Genomic DNA, 19,600 nt, shown 5'->3' with positions numbered 1-19,600 from the left:
CAGGGTTTCCAGAACATCTTGTAGAGCAGGCCTGACCTTAGGCATTCCCGTCAGTCCTGCATGCCTACAATGTAGTTTTGCTGTGAAAAACATCTGCAGAATGGCTTTGCTGATTTCCATTCTCTGTGTGCTTTAGCAATTCCAAATCCAGTTAACTTCATTAAGAAAATAAAACTAGGTCTCCTTCCGAATTTATTCTTGGTGAGAAACATCTTTTATGGAGACATCCTACAAAGACAATGTGGAAGGTGAGACTGGTGAATGGTGGGCATGAAGAGACGTACAGTAGGGTATCTGCTCCCCCATCACATAAGGACCTGTCAGCATTCCTTGCTCCTAGGGTAGACACTCCTCTTGAATCGTGTGATACTGTATTTATCATATTTACACTGACAGGCACCTGAGTGATATTTACTGAGTAAATATTCTATTATGCTGCAGCATTCAAAACATTCAGGATCATTTTCAAAAGCAATTTAGGCCCACAGGAGCTAGAACCCATTCAGATTTATTCACTCTGACTTCCTTTTCATAATTCCTGAGGAATATAGCCCATGGCTGGTACAGAGGTGAGTGCTATCTAACAGTGAGGTCAAATATGTGCATTTAAAATGGTTTTCAATAGATCTGGTGTGGTGATTAAGGCATAAATGTTAATGGAAACAGATTATTGGAGGGAGTGCATAAGGAAATAGGCTTTCTTGAATGGCACCATGCTTTACTTGAATCCTCTAGCACAATATATTTGTGTATATATTGTCCCTGTTTATGGATGAGGCTTAAATCCAAGACTGTGTTCAACAAATATCCTGCCTGGTATCTTTGATGCAGTCACTGGTCCCAGCCAGCACGGGCTCACGAGGGGAAAGTCCTGCCTAACAAATTTGATTTCCTTCTATGACAAGGTCACCCACCTAGTTGACCAAGGGAAACCAGGTGATGTGATCTTTCTGGGTCTCAGTAGTTTCATTACTGTCTCTCACAGTATCCTCCTGGACAACACATCCAGCACACAGCTGGGTAAACATGTAATGCAGTGGGTGAGCAATTGGCTGATGGGTCGGGCTCAAAGAGTCATAGTAAATGGGGTTACATCAGAGCTGGCAGCCAGTCACTAGCCAGATTCCTCAGCGATCCATCTTGGGGCCGGTACTCTTTAATCTCTTCATAAATGACTTGGATGCAGGACTGGAAGGAATACTAATTAAGTTTGCTGATGACACAAAACTGGGAGGAGCTGTTGACACTCTCAAGGGCAGAGAGGCCCTGCCAAGGGATGTGGACAGACTGGAGAGCTGGGCAATCCATATGAGGCCATATGGGCAACCATATGAGGTTTGACAAGGTCAAGTGTCAGATTTTACACCTGGGACATGGCATCCCTGGACGTACATACAGACTGGGGAACAAGAGGCTGGAGAGCAGCTCTGCAGACAGGGACCTGGGGGTTCTGGTCGATGGCAAGTTGAACATAAGCCAACAGTGTGCCCTGGCAGCCAAGAGGGCGAACCGAGTCCTGGGGTTCATCAACAACTGGTGGCCAGTCGAGGGAGGTGATTGTCCTGCTCTGCTTTGCACTGATGCGGCCTCACCTTGAGTGCTGTGTGTAGTTTTGGGTGCCACAGTACATTAAGGTTATAAAGCTACTAGAGAGTGTCCAGAGAAGGGCCACAAGTTGGTGAAGAGTTTAGAGGAGAAACCATATGAGGAGAGGTTAAAGTCACTTGGTTTGTTCAGCCTAGAGAAGAGGAGACTGAGGGCAGACCTCATCATGGTCTGCAGCTTCCTCACAAGGGGAAGAGGAGGGGCAGGTGCTGATCTCTCCTCTCTGGTGACCAATGCTAGAAGCTGAGGAAATGGCAGGAAGATGTGCCAGGGGGGTTTATGTTGGATATTAGGAAAAGGTTCTTCACCCAGGGGGTGTTGGAGCACTGGAACAGGCTCCCCAGGGAGGCAGTCACAGCACCAAGCCTGGTGATGTTCAAGAAGCACTTGGACAATGCCCTCAGAGACATGGTGTGAATTCTGGGGTTGTCCTGTGCAGGGACAGGAGTTGGACTCGATGATCCTTGTCTGTCAGTTCCAACGCAGGACATTCTATGATTCTATGATCTTTGGTCCTTGTAATTTTATAAACAACCAGTTTTTCTTGGTAAAGTTGCTTACAGGCATATTGTTTTACTTCTGCACACACCCAGGGGTGTGCCTACTGTGGCAGAGCTGAGGAATTTAGTGCCCATCTTATAGCTAATTGTGTTCGATATCCACTAAGTGGATATTTCCTCACTTAAGTCTGAACTGATGCTGATCTGGTGCATATTGGTACTCTGGGCTTCTTCATAAAGCACTGAATCCACAGGTAATTTCCTCAAAAGCCAGAGCAGGATAAGAATGCACCAGCTACCTTTTTGTAACAATACTGCAGGGGACTCAAAGTCAAAGCCAGAATCCAGTCCCTCAGGAGGTTTCATGGAGTCTGAATGTCTTTTTGCAGGGTCAGGTACACCTGCAGGAGTCAGGTATTCTGTTCTACCTCTGTATGCAGGCTTTTGTCACATAGCACATGCAAGGCAGAAGATTGTCAAAGACTGATTCTCTTCAAGGAAGTGGCTGGTCTGCTGCAGTTTATTCCTGTGTGAGGTAGTTCCCACAGCTGCAGATCCTGGTGAAGAAAAGTAGTCAGGCATGCACAATCACTGGAGCCTGTTCAGGTTCATCGTCACTCAGTACACTAAGGCACCTGCACATGGCGTGCTGGGGGTAATGAACTGAACCCTTAGACTTAGTGGCTAGACCTAATTAAAAATAGTTACTATAAGGCAAGAAACTCATGTTCTATTCTCTTTTCAGTGTAGGAATTGAAATCTACTTTGTCTTTAGTCTAGAGTTAAGGTAAGGGAGAAAAAACACTAAACCTTTCTTGTTTTAGACGTACCACTGTGCAGCCAGCAGCACTGCAAGGAGGAGGGAGAACATGATATTGCAACCCAGCATAGAGAATGTTCTTTTGAAGGAATCCTTAAAAAAAAAAAAACAACAAACAAAAAAAAAATAAACTACCTGCGTAGTCCTTAACACATCATCTGATTAAAAGTAGACTTGAATCTGTGCAAAGGTTGACATTGTGCTGTGAGACATCCACCAAAGAAGTACTAACCAGAACCTGCAGACTCACACAATTCAGCTAAGTGCTTCTCTGATGTAATAAAATTTAATAACTCTACTATCCTAACAGCCATATGGCTTCCAGAGACCGCACCTAAATATCTCCTTAGTCTCTTTCTATGATTTAAAGTGTTACGGAAGTGTACGCCTTATTCCCTCTTCAGAATCCCAGTGAATAACTTTCTTTTCAGTTTATAGGTGATAGCTGTGAACTATGTTTAAGGTAAAGCCTTGCCATCAGCTGATGTTTCAGATATTACAACAGACCATATGCCTTATTTTCGATAGGAATTGAACTGTGAGATCTACAGTCTTTGTTCATACAGTTGATCAGTCATAAATCAAAAGCTTTTTATTATAGATATTAAACAGCCGAAATTTAATCAATAAGTAAATAATTACATTTATTTGGCAAAAGGACCAAGGAGCATTTATTTTAATTGTTTGTCATTTTGTAAGCCCTAAGGAGTTAGCCAAGAGTTCAGTTTATCTTTCTTCTTTTGAGATTGAAACACTTCTTTCCCCTAACTCACAATCTTCCCAGACAGAAGTGTCCTGCCACGCTTTTCACTTTAGGACACTACATGTTATATTTTCTATCAGCAGACTATCCTTTACAGAGATGTCTGGGAAATAAGCCAGTTACAATGGTCTCAGGAGAATCTGCAGGACTGCAGGAAAACAAACCAGTATACTTGTATTAAGCACATGAATGTCTCAAATTAACACGACAAATGTCTATTGACAGCTTTTGATGAATCTTGGCACTAATTTCAGATCAAACTATGTATGGCTCTTTAAATCAAAATGTATTTATCTCTTTGTTGACATTAATACAGATCTGAATCTGTAGCTTCGGAATTATGTGTACTTATAATCCATATCCTTTTTTCCAAATGTTAATGCTGTTTGCGTGTTTTCGGCCTACTGGACAGCTGTATATCACATAAGTCAGCAGAGCAGTGTCATTGCTAGGAATGACAGGATCATTTTCAAGTCACCCTGTTTGTTAATTTTGATGGCAAAATGCTCAACTGCAGTTTATATGTGCTTGGCCATGGATGCCTGGTCCATGTTAGAGAAAGCTGACCTCTGGGAAAAATTCTTTTTCTGTTTTTTTTTTTTCCTCCATCTGGAGTCAGCCCAAACTGTTCCAGATGTCAGAGCTCTGACTTACCACAGTGCCAGATTTTGAATGAAAATTCCCAGGAACAGAGTTTATTGGTGGAATATGCAGATATTCTACTATTTATAGATGAACACTAGTGTAATCAAATATAAACATAAGTACCACATTAAATGGAAAATCATAGCGAAAAGGTCTTCTATTACCCATTGATATAGCTATTCTGCATTTTGAAAGTCTGTATGAAGAACAAGTACCCCAGGTTAATTAAGCATACTTTATCAGAGTAAGTTTAAAGACTTGATGGTCTATATGTTGTAAGAAAGTGAACCCTCCTCACCCCAACCTTTTAGTCAGCTAGTGCGCTGGTGTGGAGTTTTTAAAAGGGAAGGGAGAAGATTTAAGAATAATTTGAAACTCTCCTTCCCAAATGTTAAATCAACAAAAAATCAGAGCAATAACTAATCGTGTTTGTTAAAACTTGGAATTTTCACTTCTTTTTGACATTGAAGTATTTCAATACTTCTAATTCTGGAATCCAAAAGAAAATTTTTAATTGTATCACAATTTTTAATTTTGCTACTCTTATGACATTGCTTTATGGCATATCAGTAGCAATTATAATGTGTTTCATTCCTACTGATGTGTTATAATAGGATGTATTGATCAAATCAATTTTTAGGTATGCGTTTTATTTTGTGATTTTCTTATTTTTAAATTATTAGGGCTTAATGCTACTTAACACCAATTAAAGCATCTAGATCAAAGTGTCCCCTGTCTCTGCTATAATGAAAAGAAGCTAAGCATCAAATGTACTAATTAGAAAAGCAGCTGTTTTCCTGTTAATAGCTTAGCTTGAAATGATTTTTTGTAGGTAGATGAAAACATCATCTTATCGTTAGAAGTTGCACAGCATACAGTTGTTTATTAAAAAAAACCACAAAAAAACCAAACAAACCAAGGAACTTTTTTTAAATATTAAAAAAAAAATGAAACAAACTAGTGACATCCAGATTCATTCCTCTAGATAAGGCACTTACCAGTTACCTGAGTTCAGAAACTAGGTGCTGTTAGTGTTCTCCATCGTCAATGGAGAGGCATAGGCCCTTCCAAAAGGTACGGTTTCATTTCATTTACATGATAAAAGCAATTGTATTTTTTCCCCAAAGACTACCAGGCTATACGTTTTTAGAGCATTTGATATGCTTTATGGATTCTAACCAGAGGCACTAAATAAGATAACTATGATATGTGTACCTAGCTGAAGTATGTGCTGAAAAATTGTATTGCCACTTCAAAATGTCTGTTTTTCCGTAAGAAGTTTCCTTCACTACCAAAATCCTGAGTTAGGCTTTTAGATGACTGAAGGTCAATGGATAATTATTAGAGCCTAGGTTTTTGTTTTTAGATAGAAATATTATATAGTTTTACCACAGTGCAAACAGATAGCACTGTGACACTGAAAATAAGACATCCCCACTCAGTTCTAACTAATGAGTGATGCTAATTATTTAGGTAATAAATATCAGAATTAATGGTATATAATCATAATAGTATATTTTATTACATGGTACTACTCCTGGGATGCAAAATGAAAAGGTAATTGATTCACTTTAAAATGACCGTTTAACCTTTTGAAATACCATCTTTTTCTTAAGCAAAATTATTCAAAATAATTTTTACATGTTCTTGCACCTATTGAGTCTAGCAGTAATAAAGTGCTTTATGAACAGAGTCAATCATTGTGTGCAGAGGAGAGCTGCAGCTAAGCCTTACAAACAGATGTGACTGCTGAGACAAGTTTTATGCTTGTACCTTGCAAGGCTGTCTTTCTATAGCAGTTTTCTGCCTATGTTGTCATTCCCACAGTGGTGCCTGTGAATCTTACAGATTCTGTGGAACACACCCACATTGTCTCCTACACAGAGCAGATTTCCTCTCCTACTTAAAAAAAAAATAAATTGCTTCTTTTTTCCATTTTTGTTTAATTAGCAAAAAAGGGCTAATGTCAGAGAAACAAAAACTATTTCTTGGTAATTAACACTGATACAGTGGCATCTCCAAGAAACTCATAGCCTAAGCCAAGGCCTATTCTGAGGAGAACATACAGGTCTCCTATCTGACAGCAGTAACTCAAACCATATGATGTCATTTGTGCATTAGTCCTGTTCTATATGGCATGTAATTCCTGACCTCAGAGGAAAGATTGATCCTGACTTCTTCCATCTGATATTTATGAAATGTTGCCTAGCATGTCTGGCAGAGTCAGTAATACATTTTCCTCTTTTTATGTTTTGTCTCTTGTTTCTATAGCATCTGAGTTTTGTGTGATTTCTCATAAAACATTCTCGAGTTTCACCCACACAGGCCATCTGGACTATAGTTAATATTTTAGGACCTATCCCCTTAACTTTGATGTACTTTCTTGTAACTGCTAAAACATGGTGATATCTCTTCCTTCTGTCTTGAGAACCTCCCCCTCACAAACCCAGACATATGAGAGGAACCAAGGGCTTGATACTGCCAGCAGCTGAAGTCTTTCAAATCTCTTGTATATTTTTCCAAATCTGAGGAAATCTATGATGAGAAAAAGAAATCTGTGAATTCCCAGCAACAAAAATCTTACCATAATGAAATGAGTAAAGTCCTAAAAGTATAAAATATTATATTAATAATAAGTTTCATGTTAGTGGTTCTTGGGGTTGGTTTGTTGCATTAGATTATGAACTCAGAAATGGTACTGTGATGAACAGCGGAAGTACTGTGTGATCCACCACACTGGATTCACTGATGAAATTGTCAGTACTATATCTTGATCCCTGTCTTCACCTGAAGCTTAGTTGTTTCTCAGGTTCCTTGAATTTCATCTGAGTAACTGTTTTATGAACCAGCAGGGTCCATTCTACACCTATGACTGGAACAAGTGAGGAATGGAAAACTGCCTTTTACTCTGAGTTAATCCAGAAGAATCTCTTAAATTGCTCAGTCATTTTTTGAAGTGTGCTCAGGGTTTGATGTTACTGTTTGTCATTTTTATAATGTGAAAATGAGCTTGAAAGATAACAAAGGTCGGATAAATGTTTCTAAGAAACAAATTGACAGCTCTCATAACACTTCTAATGACATGTGCCTAGTGTAATAAGACGCTTATCTGTGTCCCATCCTCCTGAATTTCCAGGATTATGTGATCACTGCAATGACATTTCTCTCTTAAGGATGGACCCACACAAATATTTCATGGTCTGTCTCATAGCCTTAGCTAACTGAACCAAGATTGGTTGCTGCTTAGGCACAGGGACTGATCACAAGGTTGGTATCTTATTCCTCTTCCCTGTCATCTGCCTGATTCAACCCAGAGGAAATGCTCAGTCACAAGAATATGGTTTGGGCAGCGTTGCATGTGGAGTTACACTGCGGTCTAGTGGGTCACTCATAACCAAATGAGGACCACAGAGTCACAAGCAGGAGCTCTTCAGCATGAGAAAAGAGAATAAGGGCAGAATTACCTGAACTCATGTGTCTAGGGCAGCCTAGATGCTACAGGAGTCTAAGATGTGTTCAAAAGTGCAAATGTATGACACAAGGCCTTTTGAAGCAGCATCTGGAGTTCAGGAGAGATGCCCAAGGATGTCCCACAGACGCTAAGCATCTATGTTTAGGAAGAATTGAACTCTAGATTTTGTTGACCCTAACTGAGATCACAATCATCACATATAGATACCTACATTTAGGGCTAATAATCTCTGAATTGGACCAAGGAGATTGTAATAATGGGGAGTTTAAGGGCTTTTATGGAAGAGACACTGGGCTAGGAATCCCTAAAATCTGATTGAGAAAGGTTACTACAAGGTAGGGCATTCACCCCACTTCTGAGAGGCACGTGAAACTAGATAAGGTGGTAAGATTCTCTGAGACTGATATCTGTGTATCAAGAGAAGATCAAATTCACTTCCTCTCCTGCTCTCCAAAAGTAGTATTGCAGCTGCTTTTATATACTTCTGTCTTTTGTGTGTGTAAAATTTGTTGTAAATTATAGAAATTTCCTTGACATTTGCCAGTTTATTTTTCCTCTTTTGTTGTTTGTTTTCAGTCTACTGCAAAAATCTGATCACCACAGCACTGCTTGCCAAAATATCACAGAAACGGGGTAGGGAGAGTAATGGTAATCTTGCCAAAGAATTTAGATCCAATATGCTGCACAGCGTACAGAGCTCTCTGCCTCCAGTAGACAGTGACACACTGGTTGGTTTTTGAACTACTGCATTGTATGCATCCCAAGTTTGCATTAGGTTTAAATATATTTGCACTGTTAATCAGAATGCTACACAGTATAATGCATTTAGGTGTCTGCTTTACCGCTGAGGGATTAAAAATGTTTTAATTGGCTAGTTTGGGATAATGATCCTCAAATTCCGTGTCTCATCCTTCTTCCCAGCTTTGCCATAGTCATGCAAAACTTAAAACTGGAGGAGGAGCATAGAAGTACAAAAGGATATTTTAGTTGGTATTATAAGAATGTATCACAAAACAAACATAAAGCATTTCCTGAAAGGAAGGTGTATGGATATGTTGTTATTAAACAGAGGATCAACAAGTGCGAAATCTATGCAAAATCTCTACTCTGTCAATTTTCCCCTTACTCTGTTGAGAAATACCCTCCCCCACCCCAAATCTTGAAGAAAATACTTTGTTACATCACTACATTTTCCACTGTTCTTTCAGAATGTTTATGGTTGAATAACAAACTTGATTGAGGATATCTAAAAAGCCTTGGTTTTGATCTGATACAAGACAGGAACCTTGACTTTTTAAGGAATATTCATTTCACTTTCCTGACAAACCTCACTGTTTCTGTGGTGAGGTGTTTCAGGGATAGATTTTTCACATTTTATAATGTGTCTTTGAGGCTAGGAACTAAATCTCATAAACCTGCTAACAAGGTTGTAACACTGTGTTAGGCTGGGAATTTTTGGGTTTGTGCTTTTAGAATCAAGGTTTAAAAAGCTGAACTAATTTGTGCTGAATACATGCTTGTAATGTTTTGTATATATGCATTAGATAACTGTTTAAGAGCAATTCTGTTTTAGAAAATTTTACCTTTAGAAAATGTGCCCTTCTTTGCAGTGGGCATAACGACTAAGGCTTTCCTCTGTTTATGAGTCCACATACATTTGAGCTTTGTTGAAGACCATACTTGCTTTTCTGTGTTTGCAGTGGATGCCTGTTTGTTATTCCTACAGAAGGATGCTATCTAAGTTCTTGCTTTTGTTTTCAAACAGGGCTATGAGAGAGTAAAAACGCTCCTGCATTCTTCTTACCTGACCTATGTATATATATTCCTCCTCTATGCCCACTCTCCACTGTTGTCCACTTGCTACTTTCTCCTCAAGCCATAGACAAAGGCTAAGCAGAGTAATTTTAAATATTGAGATTTATTTCCCATACACAACATATTTATAAAGATTGCTTGTTAAAAGTCATCTACTATGCTACATTGCTTTCTGGACTGATGCAAAACATGACTGCTTTCTTAAGCAATAAACTCTCAGAATGCATAAAGCAGACGTAGTATCTTGCTGGTGAACACTGAATGTTCGGTTCCTTCACTAGCAATTGAACTTCCCATTTAAAGATCATGCTGTGTAAATCAGAATTATCTCTGTTAATGGATGAAATAGCCTAAATATTCCATCTAAAAGCATTTTGCCTTTTTGATGTATTATTCATTTAAGTTTAACTATTTTCACAGTGGTAGGAAATCACTGCTGCAATTTTTATTGTGTGACTGTGAGTGTGAGTCTAACCTTGCTCCAGACCAGCTGCCTGTCAATCACATGTCACTCACAGATGTCCCTGAACAATCTTCTCTAATCAGACAAGAAAAAGTAACAGTTTTGATTTGTCTGTGGACTTCAGTGCTGGCTGATGTGGGTTGTTGGGTTTTTTCTCTTTTTTCCATGAGGTGAACTAGTAAACTTTAACTATAGGAAAGGCTGTTTTTTAAACTTTATAATTAAAATTCACATCACCCTTTTCATGAGGCATTCTTCTGTTGTGGCAATACAAGCTTTATCTTATGGAAGATCATTATATTTAATAGATTTTTATTAGCACACAGGAATACTTAAGGCTTTTTTTCACAAGCTTTAATGTAATTAAAGTTATGTCTTTGTTAAGATTTGTTAATCTTTATAGATTGTTTTATAGTGTGCTTTCAGTATAGGTATATAGGTATGAATATTCAGAATCCAGTATACACTAAGTTACGGCATTTGGATAAAAACAGATTCTTAGATACATTGCTGATTTAATCTGAACCTGTTTCCTACCTTAGGGAAAAGTCTCAGGAGTGGTAAATCCAGGTTATTTTTTCAGTACTCTGAGGAAAGCTCCTGGCTATTCTTACACACATTGTGCTAATATTGCAGTTGCTTTTATTTGAAGAGTAAAACGGAGGCAGAGAAGTAGTAATTTTTTAGGTTTAGAGTTCCATGCCAGCTGCAAATCTTTCTTAGCTTTACCTGCTACCAAGCTTCATATAGGTGCAATCCTCTAACCATTTTAAAAGAGCAAAAAGAAATCAGATACAATTGGGCCTTTACCTAGAGTTATTTCAGCTGTGTTTGTTTTTCACTCAGTGCATGAGAGATTAAAATGCACTGTTTTGCATTGTTACTCTTTACAAGATGTGTGATCCTCTTCATCATTCCCTCTTTCTATCCACTTTGCTTCAAGGAGCTGGCTTTAGACTTTCATGGGGGGCAGAATGCCTGGCTCTTCTGTTATCCATAATAGCTCCAAATGCTACACCAGCCAAAAGCCCTGCCATGATCACCTTTGTGTTCAAGGGCTTTGAATGTTCTGAGCACAGATATTCTTGCTGCTGTCTCTTCTGCCACCTCCTTTGCTTTTCCTTAGCATACGTTCAGATGCTGCAATGCAAGATTGCATTATTATATATGCCTAAGCCTGAGCTCTTGAACACGGATCACCTACATGACCAAGGGTCAAATGTATTGCAGCTGGGTTTCAACACTTGGTTCTAATATTTTCATTCATTGTAAAGATTATCTAGTTATAAGAACAGTCCCGCTGCCTTCACTGGTATTGCTTGTGAAGTAATGGGCGCTTCAGTAGAAGGAAGGAGTGTATGATCTGACCCAGCACATTCCAAGATCTTGTAAGTTCAAAAAAGATAATATGAGACAAACAGGATTTTAACAGAAAAGGAAATTAATAATCAAGGTGATAGTCCTGGAAGATGGTCGGGGAACTTGAGAAGAGAGGACTAAGAGGTTATTTAAGGGTAAATGGCACTTTTTTGTTTCAGTTCTGGACAGATTATTGATATTTAGAAAATTCTGGTTAGAAAAAAAATGTCATTTGCAAAGAGTCTCAGAGTTGGAATAAATACTTCTTTCTGTGTCTGACTTGAATAGTAGAAGTAAAAAACAAACAAACAAAAAAAACCCCAAAGAGTGGGTGTTAAAGAAAAGGCATGTACTCCTAGAAGGCAGCTAATAATTGGATTCTGTTATCTGTAACTCATGAATGCTACTATGTTGGAGCACAACACAGGAAAGCATACCTGTGTATACAATACCTAATACACTAGGCTGCTTTTTATAAGCATTCACCCACAAGCACAAACACTAGATTGGGCGAGTCTTATTGGTCCTAGTTCTGCAGGTATTACAGGTTGAACTCTGAAGATGTCCTTCTCATGGCTAGCTCAGTGAGACCGAAAAAAACACTTAGTAGCTTCCATGCTTCTTTTTCTTATTCCTAATAGTCGCAGACACTTCAAAGTTAGGTTAATTTGTCTTTTTCTGAAGACTAAACAGTTCAATTTGCATATATGAACAGCGTGAAGAAAGGAAGAGGAAGGGAGGAAAACAGAAAAAAATTTCAGGGGGGACTATGGGAGTTCTCATAAATGCAACAGGTCGTTGCTACTGCTTGGATCATCACCAGGAATTTACATTTTTATTCCTGTAAAGCATGAGGTATCTTGCAAGGCAGTGTAAGGTTTTCCTTGGGCATTGTGATGCTTTTATATCTTTCTTTCTGCATTATACATGCTTAGTTTTTCAGGGACCTAGAACAGACAGCAGCAGAAGCAGAGGGAAAAGGCATGCCATTTATCTGACTTGCAGTCAGTTGGTAAAAGGTTTGGAATTGTTTCCATTATGAGTAGATTTGTGAGACAAAAACTGGACCAACCTACATCCATCTCTGTGAATTATCTTTGTACAAAATGTTGTGGGGTTGGTTCTGGTTTTTATTTTTCCATACAGTAGTACAAGAAGAAAAAAAAGATCCCAAACCAAAACCAAAAGCCATTTACACTGCTGGGTGCTATACATAGTTCGGACTCACAAAAGCATTTTTAAGACTGTAGAGGAAAGTGTAAAATGCCCAGTTTAGACAAGTAGTTCAGCTGTTAGGCAACACTGAAACCTCTTTAATATGACCAATTACTTTGTAGGCATCCAGAAAATTTTCAGAAATCAGTGCTGGAAACATGATAGATAGTTGAGAGTTGTCATCATAGAGTGCCAATATAACTTCAACAGGCAGTCATGTAAAAGCACTTGGCTACTGTAGCAAAAATAATGACTTTGGTTCAGTCTGACTTTCGTTTTTATTCTAAAACTACAGAGGGAAAACGAGATGGAACTGCTAAAGCTTTACCAGTCTTGACATGGAATTGTTGGTCTTTATGTGGACTCCATTTAAAATAAGTCAGGCTAGATATGCCTGAAACTCAGTCCTGACTCTGAAAATATTTGCCAGTTACAGTAAGCCTAGCTTGATTTTCTGGTTTGTGATGAGAAATTAAGACATTTTGTCACTAAATTCAATCCTGGATACTACACTGAAAGGCAGTGTTTTTTGGGTGGGTTTCTTTTGTTGGAAAGCCTATGTAAGTCAGCAAAGCACCACATGTTCCTATCTTCTCAAGGTGACTTGCATAACTTGTTTCTTTTGTCTTTGACCGTAGGAATGAACCAACGAATTATTTAATTTGTGTGCCATTAAGGCATAGCTGGGAGTTTTCTACTCCCTCCAGAGTTAGGCAAATTAAGTGGACTGTGTTATAATTGCTCTAATAAGCCAACATTCTCAGGACATATTCAAGCCACCCAAGTACTATTAGATATATATATGGCCATATGAAATATATTGTTTCTTATGCTTTGGATTATCTGTTAATATGCAGTCACTGAAATTACTTTTCCTCTTGAGCAGAATTCTGTGGAGCATGCAGGAGCTTGGGCTTCCATCGTGTAAAAAATCAGATAACATACAGTAGTATTTTAATCTCTGACACTAGATGCCCGATTAATATCTCACGGTTGAAGAAGCTCAAGAGTTCTCCAAACTTACAGCCAGAACATCTGGCTCATTCAGAAGGAAGCAGAACCTGCTGTCTGAAGCACTGGGGAGAAATTCTGACTTCAGAAGTCAGTGACAGACTTGTGCAATGGTACCTAGAACTGACATGAGTCTTGTGTAGGGATGGACAGAAAATTGTACTATGTGATTGGTAAATAGTAAACAAGTCCTTATCTTTGGTCATTTTTGGGTATCCCTCTTTTCTCTTGCTTGATCTGTCTGGTTTTGTGGGGAGTGATTAATTTACCTGTAATGAGGAATGAAAGGGGAAAAAAACAGGAGATGGGAGGGTAGGTGTACATTCGCTTCTTCATCTCTGGACTCTTCACGCTCTCGCCAATCCTCTCTCTCCTTTTCATCTGTTGTTCCTATTACCTCTCTTACTTCTTTTTCATGCCTTCATTAATAAATGATGTTTAAACTTCCCTGGCTAACCTATGCCTTTTTTTCCCCCCTCTCATTCCATTTTCTCCTGTCATTGTGCAAAGTTGTAAATTCACCTCCTGTTCTCTAATCTGTTCCTCTTCCTGTCATCACTTTATTTCAAGCCTGCTCTCTGCCCTGCCTCAGCATTTTTAAAATGCATAATTGTGTCCCCTCTTTTCTCCTTCTTTTAAAGTGTTGATACCGTATTCACACAGCAGGGATGTGTAAAGTGGAGGCAGGGATAGCAAGTCAGGAAGGAAGCTTTTATATGACAAAGCAGCAGGTATCTTCAAATGAATATGGTTGTACCTGAAATCCCTCTCCATCCTGGGAAAAATATGGTAGAGAAGAACACTATGAAAACACCAAACACACAGTCCATCAGCAGTTTGCACTGTTGCTTTTAGCTTTGAGCCATTCCAGTGTAATTCAGGAAAGACAGAGCTAAGTCAGCCTAATTCTTAAAACAACAGTAGTTTACTTTCAGACCTAATAAACCATAAATCTTTTGCTTTGTGTCTTGCTGCCTAAACAGTATTACTACCTTAGAAGTTGTGTTCTTTTCTAATGGGAAGAAAAATACGGGGCATAGCAGAAACCCCGAGAAAGAGTGTAAAGGGGAAACAGAACAATTAACAGAAGCAAAATTTTAAATAATTTCTCTTGCTGAATGTATATTTAAAAAGGGGAATATACCACAATAATCAACCAGGTTTTTTGCCTTCAGCCTGTCTGAGGCCATGTGGTTTGGAGATCTGATCACTAGTCCGAAAAGGAAAGGCTGTTTGCAAGATTTCTGGGGTGTTTTTTCCTGGAAAAGGTGAGAGGACAAAAGCAGAAATCTGTGACATACACTTTATGCCTTATAAGGAAAGTATTCATCTATCTATCTGTCTGTCTGTCTATCTATCTATCTTTCTACATACATATAGAGAGAGATCCATATGTTTCAAGCTGTCACTGAATTTATCTGGAGGCAGGTATTTCTTTCATCTACTGCTCTAAGGGTTAGGTTAAAAACTCTAAATTTAATACACGGCTTGAACCAAGTGAATTGCATTTTCTTATTTCTTTTGCTCTTTCACATTCACTGTTTAGTATTTCCTGGAGTTATGCATGGTATTTCCATCAGTAATAGCAGTTCTGACTATTTGGAGACAGAACAATGCCAAAGCAGAAGATAGTGTTTGAACATTCAAACGGCATTTTGTAACAATCATGCTTGCTTAATACACCTCAAAACATTTTGTCCTGTACAGTATCTGTGTAATTTTAAAACCATTTCTAAACTGTTATTTTGGGTGAGCAGGAGTAGCTGGCTCCTTGTTGTATAAATGAGCCACTACTTCCTCATTTGTGTTTATGCTGTCTTCCAGTGCTCTTGTTTTCTTTAATAGTGTGAACTTTGGTTCTGTTTCTCTTTCAAACCACTGCTTCCATTCCATTTTCTTTTAAACAGGTTCATTGGGCAGTCCTTTGCCCATTTTCATTCTTTTGGTATTTTTCTGCTGTGTAACTAAAACAATTTTCTGGTTAAATTGACTATTAATGAACATTATTTACATTAATTTGCACTTGTAATAGCATCGCTAGAGGGCAGTATTGATTAAATTAGGCGCACTCTAGTGCTCTGTGGAAACTTAAAGGAAGAAAAGCCTCTAGTATAAACATGCTTGCATTTTTAATAAACGGCATGGCTTTCATGTCCATTTTTCATCATATCCTGTACATAAAAATTAATAGCCGTCTTAATCGCCATGTGTATTAGATATTGTTATATGCAACTTTAATGCAGGTAAAAGAACATTCTGTGATATTATTTTTATGAAAAACGAATGTGCATGGAGCTTGGCAGAAAGTAGGTGGCATTGAAGTTATTGTAAATTAGCATTTATATTCATGACTTTATTAGAAATAATCATTAAAGTGTTATTTTTTATAATAAATAAAAATATAGGTTTGTTCATATGTTGTTTCTCAGGGAAAATGTTTGCTGTGAACAATAAATATCTTCTAATTCATTAACTGTCTCCTTGAAAAATCTCAGCACAGTATATTTTAAAATAATGGACAGCAAAGAGAACCAGGATTGTAAATTCAGACACTGACTCATTTGTTCTTATTGATTTACAGGTCTCCTGACAAATGCAGCAACACAGAATCCTCGTAGGAGTGGTTTAGGCTCTGTGTGAGCTACTTAGTCAAGTTTCAATGCTGTGGACCATCATCCGTTATATGTCATCAACTCAACTGTCTGTTTCTCTGTATCTCATGAATGACAGCATAATTCCTCTACATTATGAGCTAAAGTTTGTTCTACCATACTAAGGATCACTGGACTAAGGAATATAGAAAAAAGAGATATGCTTGGGCATTAGCAATACAAAAAAGTTCATGGTTAACGTTTCATCTGCGTTATACACCACTGCTGGACTTGCTGTTACCTACATGTTTTAATCTGAAGAGTCTGCTACAATGAAGAGTATCATCCCAATCAGCCTTAGAGAAGACTGTTTTGCCTATGGGAGGACACTGAGGTGCAAAAGAGAAACTCTTCTTGTGCCCTAAACTGTCTGAATTGCTTTTATTTTCTTATACTTTCAGTATATACAATAGACCAAAGAGCAAAATCTATTTTAAAGAGGACACAATCTTACTGTTAACAGAGTTATGTCATTAAATTGTAGGAGGTTTCCACAAAGACATGATTCCAGCTTTCACAAAGCTGAGGTGGTGTTGTACAGCAGAAGTCTTTATGGAAAGCTGCAGTAAAAACTAACTAGCTCAGAGACCTGCTCTGAAACGCCACGTTTGAGAGAACATAATGGAGCACTGAGAGGAAATGACCTATGTTTGAAAAACTTGGACAAAAAGAACACAAACTGTCTACACGGCACCTTTATTCCTCTGTACTTAGATTGACTTTCTCGTACTAAAATCATTTTCAGTTTTAACCAGTTAAACATGCCTCTTCTACAGTTCCATTTTTGATAGTTAAAGTTGGATAATACAGTATTTGCAAAGAGCATGTTTGGTCATCTGTGGCCTATGTCTCATCTGATACACCATTTAGCACCAGAAAAAAATTAAAGAGAAAACAAAAGTAACACTTGTTTGAAAGAGATCATTAAATGTATTTTGAAAAGCCTAAAGTTATATATTTAACAGTTTTTATATGTTGTATATTTGTAGAAAATCCTATTTAACAATTAACGTGATAACTCTGACAGTCATGACAAGTGGTTCAGAGTTAAGTTGTGTTTTATTACTTCAGTTGTCTCTGAAGTGACTGGTGTCGTTTGCTTTCTTCCATTGGGACATTCTGGATGTAAAGCATGACCAGAGAGGACTGTGTAGAACAAGCAAAGAATAATGTTGTTTATATTACATAAATGCATTCAACCATTGCACTGTTGGAAGGCATTTTTTTTTTTTTTTTAATTTTATTTTTTGTCTTTATGTACTGATAAAAATAGAGTTTAAAATATTTTACTCATTGCTTTTCATAGCAAGGTTTGTTTTTCTTTCTTTCTTCCTCTCTTTCTGCCTCTCTCTCTTTCTCTCCCCCTATTTTTATGTAAGGGTCAGTTTGAAGCCTGTTCCTCGATCCTGTTTTCAGTGTTTTACCTCATTGTTATAGAAAGCCCACTTTTTTGGCATTATTGGTTAGTGAAAATTTAGCAAAGACAGCGTAGATGAGGGGGAAACTATGACAGAAGAGAGAAACAAACAAAACCTTGCTCCCTTTTACTGTACCTTTCGGTATATAAGTTTGGTACATATTGGTATGATGCAATCAACAAGGGAGCTTAATTTCTTCCTGGCAAATGTATTATGGTTTCAAGTATACTACCTAATACTCCAATTAACTTTTAGTGTTATGCTAGTTCTATTCTACTAAAGAAAAATATATAGAGATTGTTCAAGTGACCATAGATGAAAAGTACAAAAAGTTGATTAAAGAAACGTTTTTAAAGGCCACTCTAATACTGAGGCTTATTTGATGCAGAGGTTGCAGGAAACATGAACTATAGATCATTTTGTCTTCAAGTAAAATAAATATATAAAAAATCCTTATTTAATCTTAGCATTTTGACCAGTGTCAAAGTAGCAATTAAAGCCCAGCCACTTGAAAAGTGTTATGGACTGACTGCACTATAAATGACCAATGTCAGGTTTAACATGTCATGCAATAAATGGTGGTAAATGCATTTACTGTACATGTAGACCTCCAGAGCCAGATCTCTCACTCTACCAACTCTCTGTTTTGATTTATTTTAAAGGGAGTGTAGTAGCCTTATTTAGTAAACACAGAACAATTAAAGATGTTACATCAGTTTTGTTGCTTTACAGTATTCAGTTTTGTGTTGGTTCAGCTAAATTATGAAAAATAAAGAAAATCCTTTTATAAGTGAGACTTTTGTTCCCTGAGCATGACGTCACTAAAGGAATTTCACCAGATGATAAATGAAGTGGGGACACAGAGAGGAAGACTTAAGTTGGAATGGGAAATTGAGGTCATGGGTTCTGTTTTGAAATTGAAGTTTTACCCTTCCCTTTTCAGGTCTTGGGTACATTCATTCTGGTATGCTCAGTTATAGATCAGATTAAGGTCATCTATTTTCTGGAAACCAGATCCCCCTAGGGGATCTAAGAGTAGACATCTGAAATCTTTACACCGAAAACCATACCTTACAATCAGTTCTGAATATGCAAGCTTCTGTCTTTGTTTTCTAAGTACTTTAAGTGCTCAACAAAAGGTAGATGTACATTGTTTTTAAGGTCTTTTCTGGACAAGAAATATAAAAGAAAAAAGATTCTGATTATTCATCAGATTCTAATTGCTGTTGTGTACAACAGACACCTCAAGGCACTTAAAATGTGTTTTGTACTTTTCCCTCTTCCCCCAAAATGTACAGTTTCAAACAAAATATACTGGCTGCCTTTGTCACTGTGAATTACTACTCCAATAGCAGTGGTGAAATGTTTCTCTCTCAGGAACAATATGTTTTCAGAATATTGTGAACTTCTCATTTTACAAAACTAAGTTGCATAAAAAAATTGTTTGTTTCTGAAAGTATTTTATGTGCCTCTTCCAAAGCAAAATTTGAAACACAGAGGGGAATGTCTTTTTTGAATGTTATTAAATATCCTTCATTTCTCAGCTTGCAAACAAGTAAATTTTTCAAAACACACTTGAAAGGGAACAGACTAATACAAAAAACCACATAATAGACTAATAAAAATAACCTTTAGAAATGCAGTAAACATTTACACATTTTTTGAAAAAAAGCTTCTCTGTAGCTCTCTGTTAGCTTTGGCAAGGACAGGTGTAACTACTGCTTTAAATGTCTGGGATATCAAATGGAGCAAATATTAACACACTATAGCAATCAATATGACACATCATTCACCAATTTCATAATTATGCCTTTAGGGGTTTTTTTTGTTTGTTTGTTTGGTGTTTTTTTTTTGCCAATTCAT

The 19,600-nt window shown here is 37.6% G+C and overlaps 1 protein-coding gene across 3 annotated transcripts in view; it reads left to right on the top strand.

Annotated features, from left to right (window-relative positions):
• The window catches only part of TAFA5 (TAFA chemokine like family member 5), a 427,968-nt gene extending 408,735 nt beyond the window's left edge, over nt 1-19,233 (top strand). For 2 of the 3 annotated variants that reach the window (XM_075081284.1, XM_075081285.1), the window contains exon 4: nt 16,250-19,233. In XM_075081284.1, coding sequence (XP_074937385.1) covers nt 16,250-16,258 — 9 coding nt within the window. In that variant the 3' untranslated portion in view covers nt 16,259-19,233. Of the gene's footprint in view, nt 1-14,843; nt 14,937-16,249 lie in introns of all 3 variants that reach the window. The other variant, XR_012658628.1, reaches the window with a different exon arrangement.
• Nucleotides 19,234-19,600: the final 367 nt, after the last annotated feature.

Source organism: Phalacrocorax aristotelis, chromosome 1 (genome assembly GCF_949628215.1).
Source record: "Phalacrocorax aristotelis chromosome 1, bGulAri2.1, whole genome shotgun sequence".
NCBI lineage: Eukaryota > Metazoa > Chordata > Aves > Suliformes > Phalacrocoracidae > Phalacrocorax > Phalacrocorax aristotelis.
Note: the sequence above shows the minus strand (reverse complement) of the source record. Positions and strands in the feature narration are given on the sequence as shown.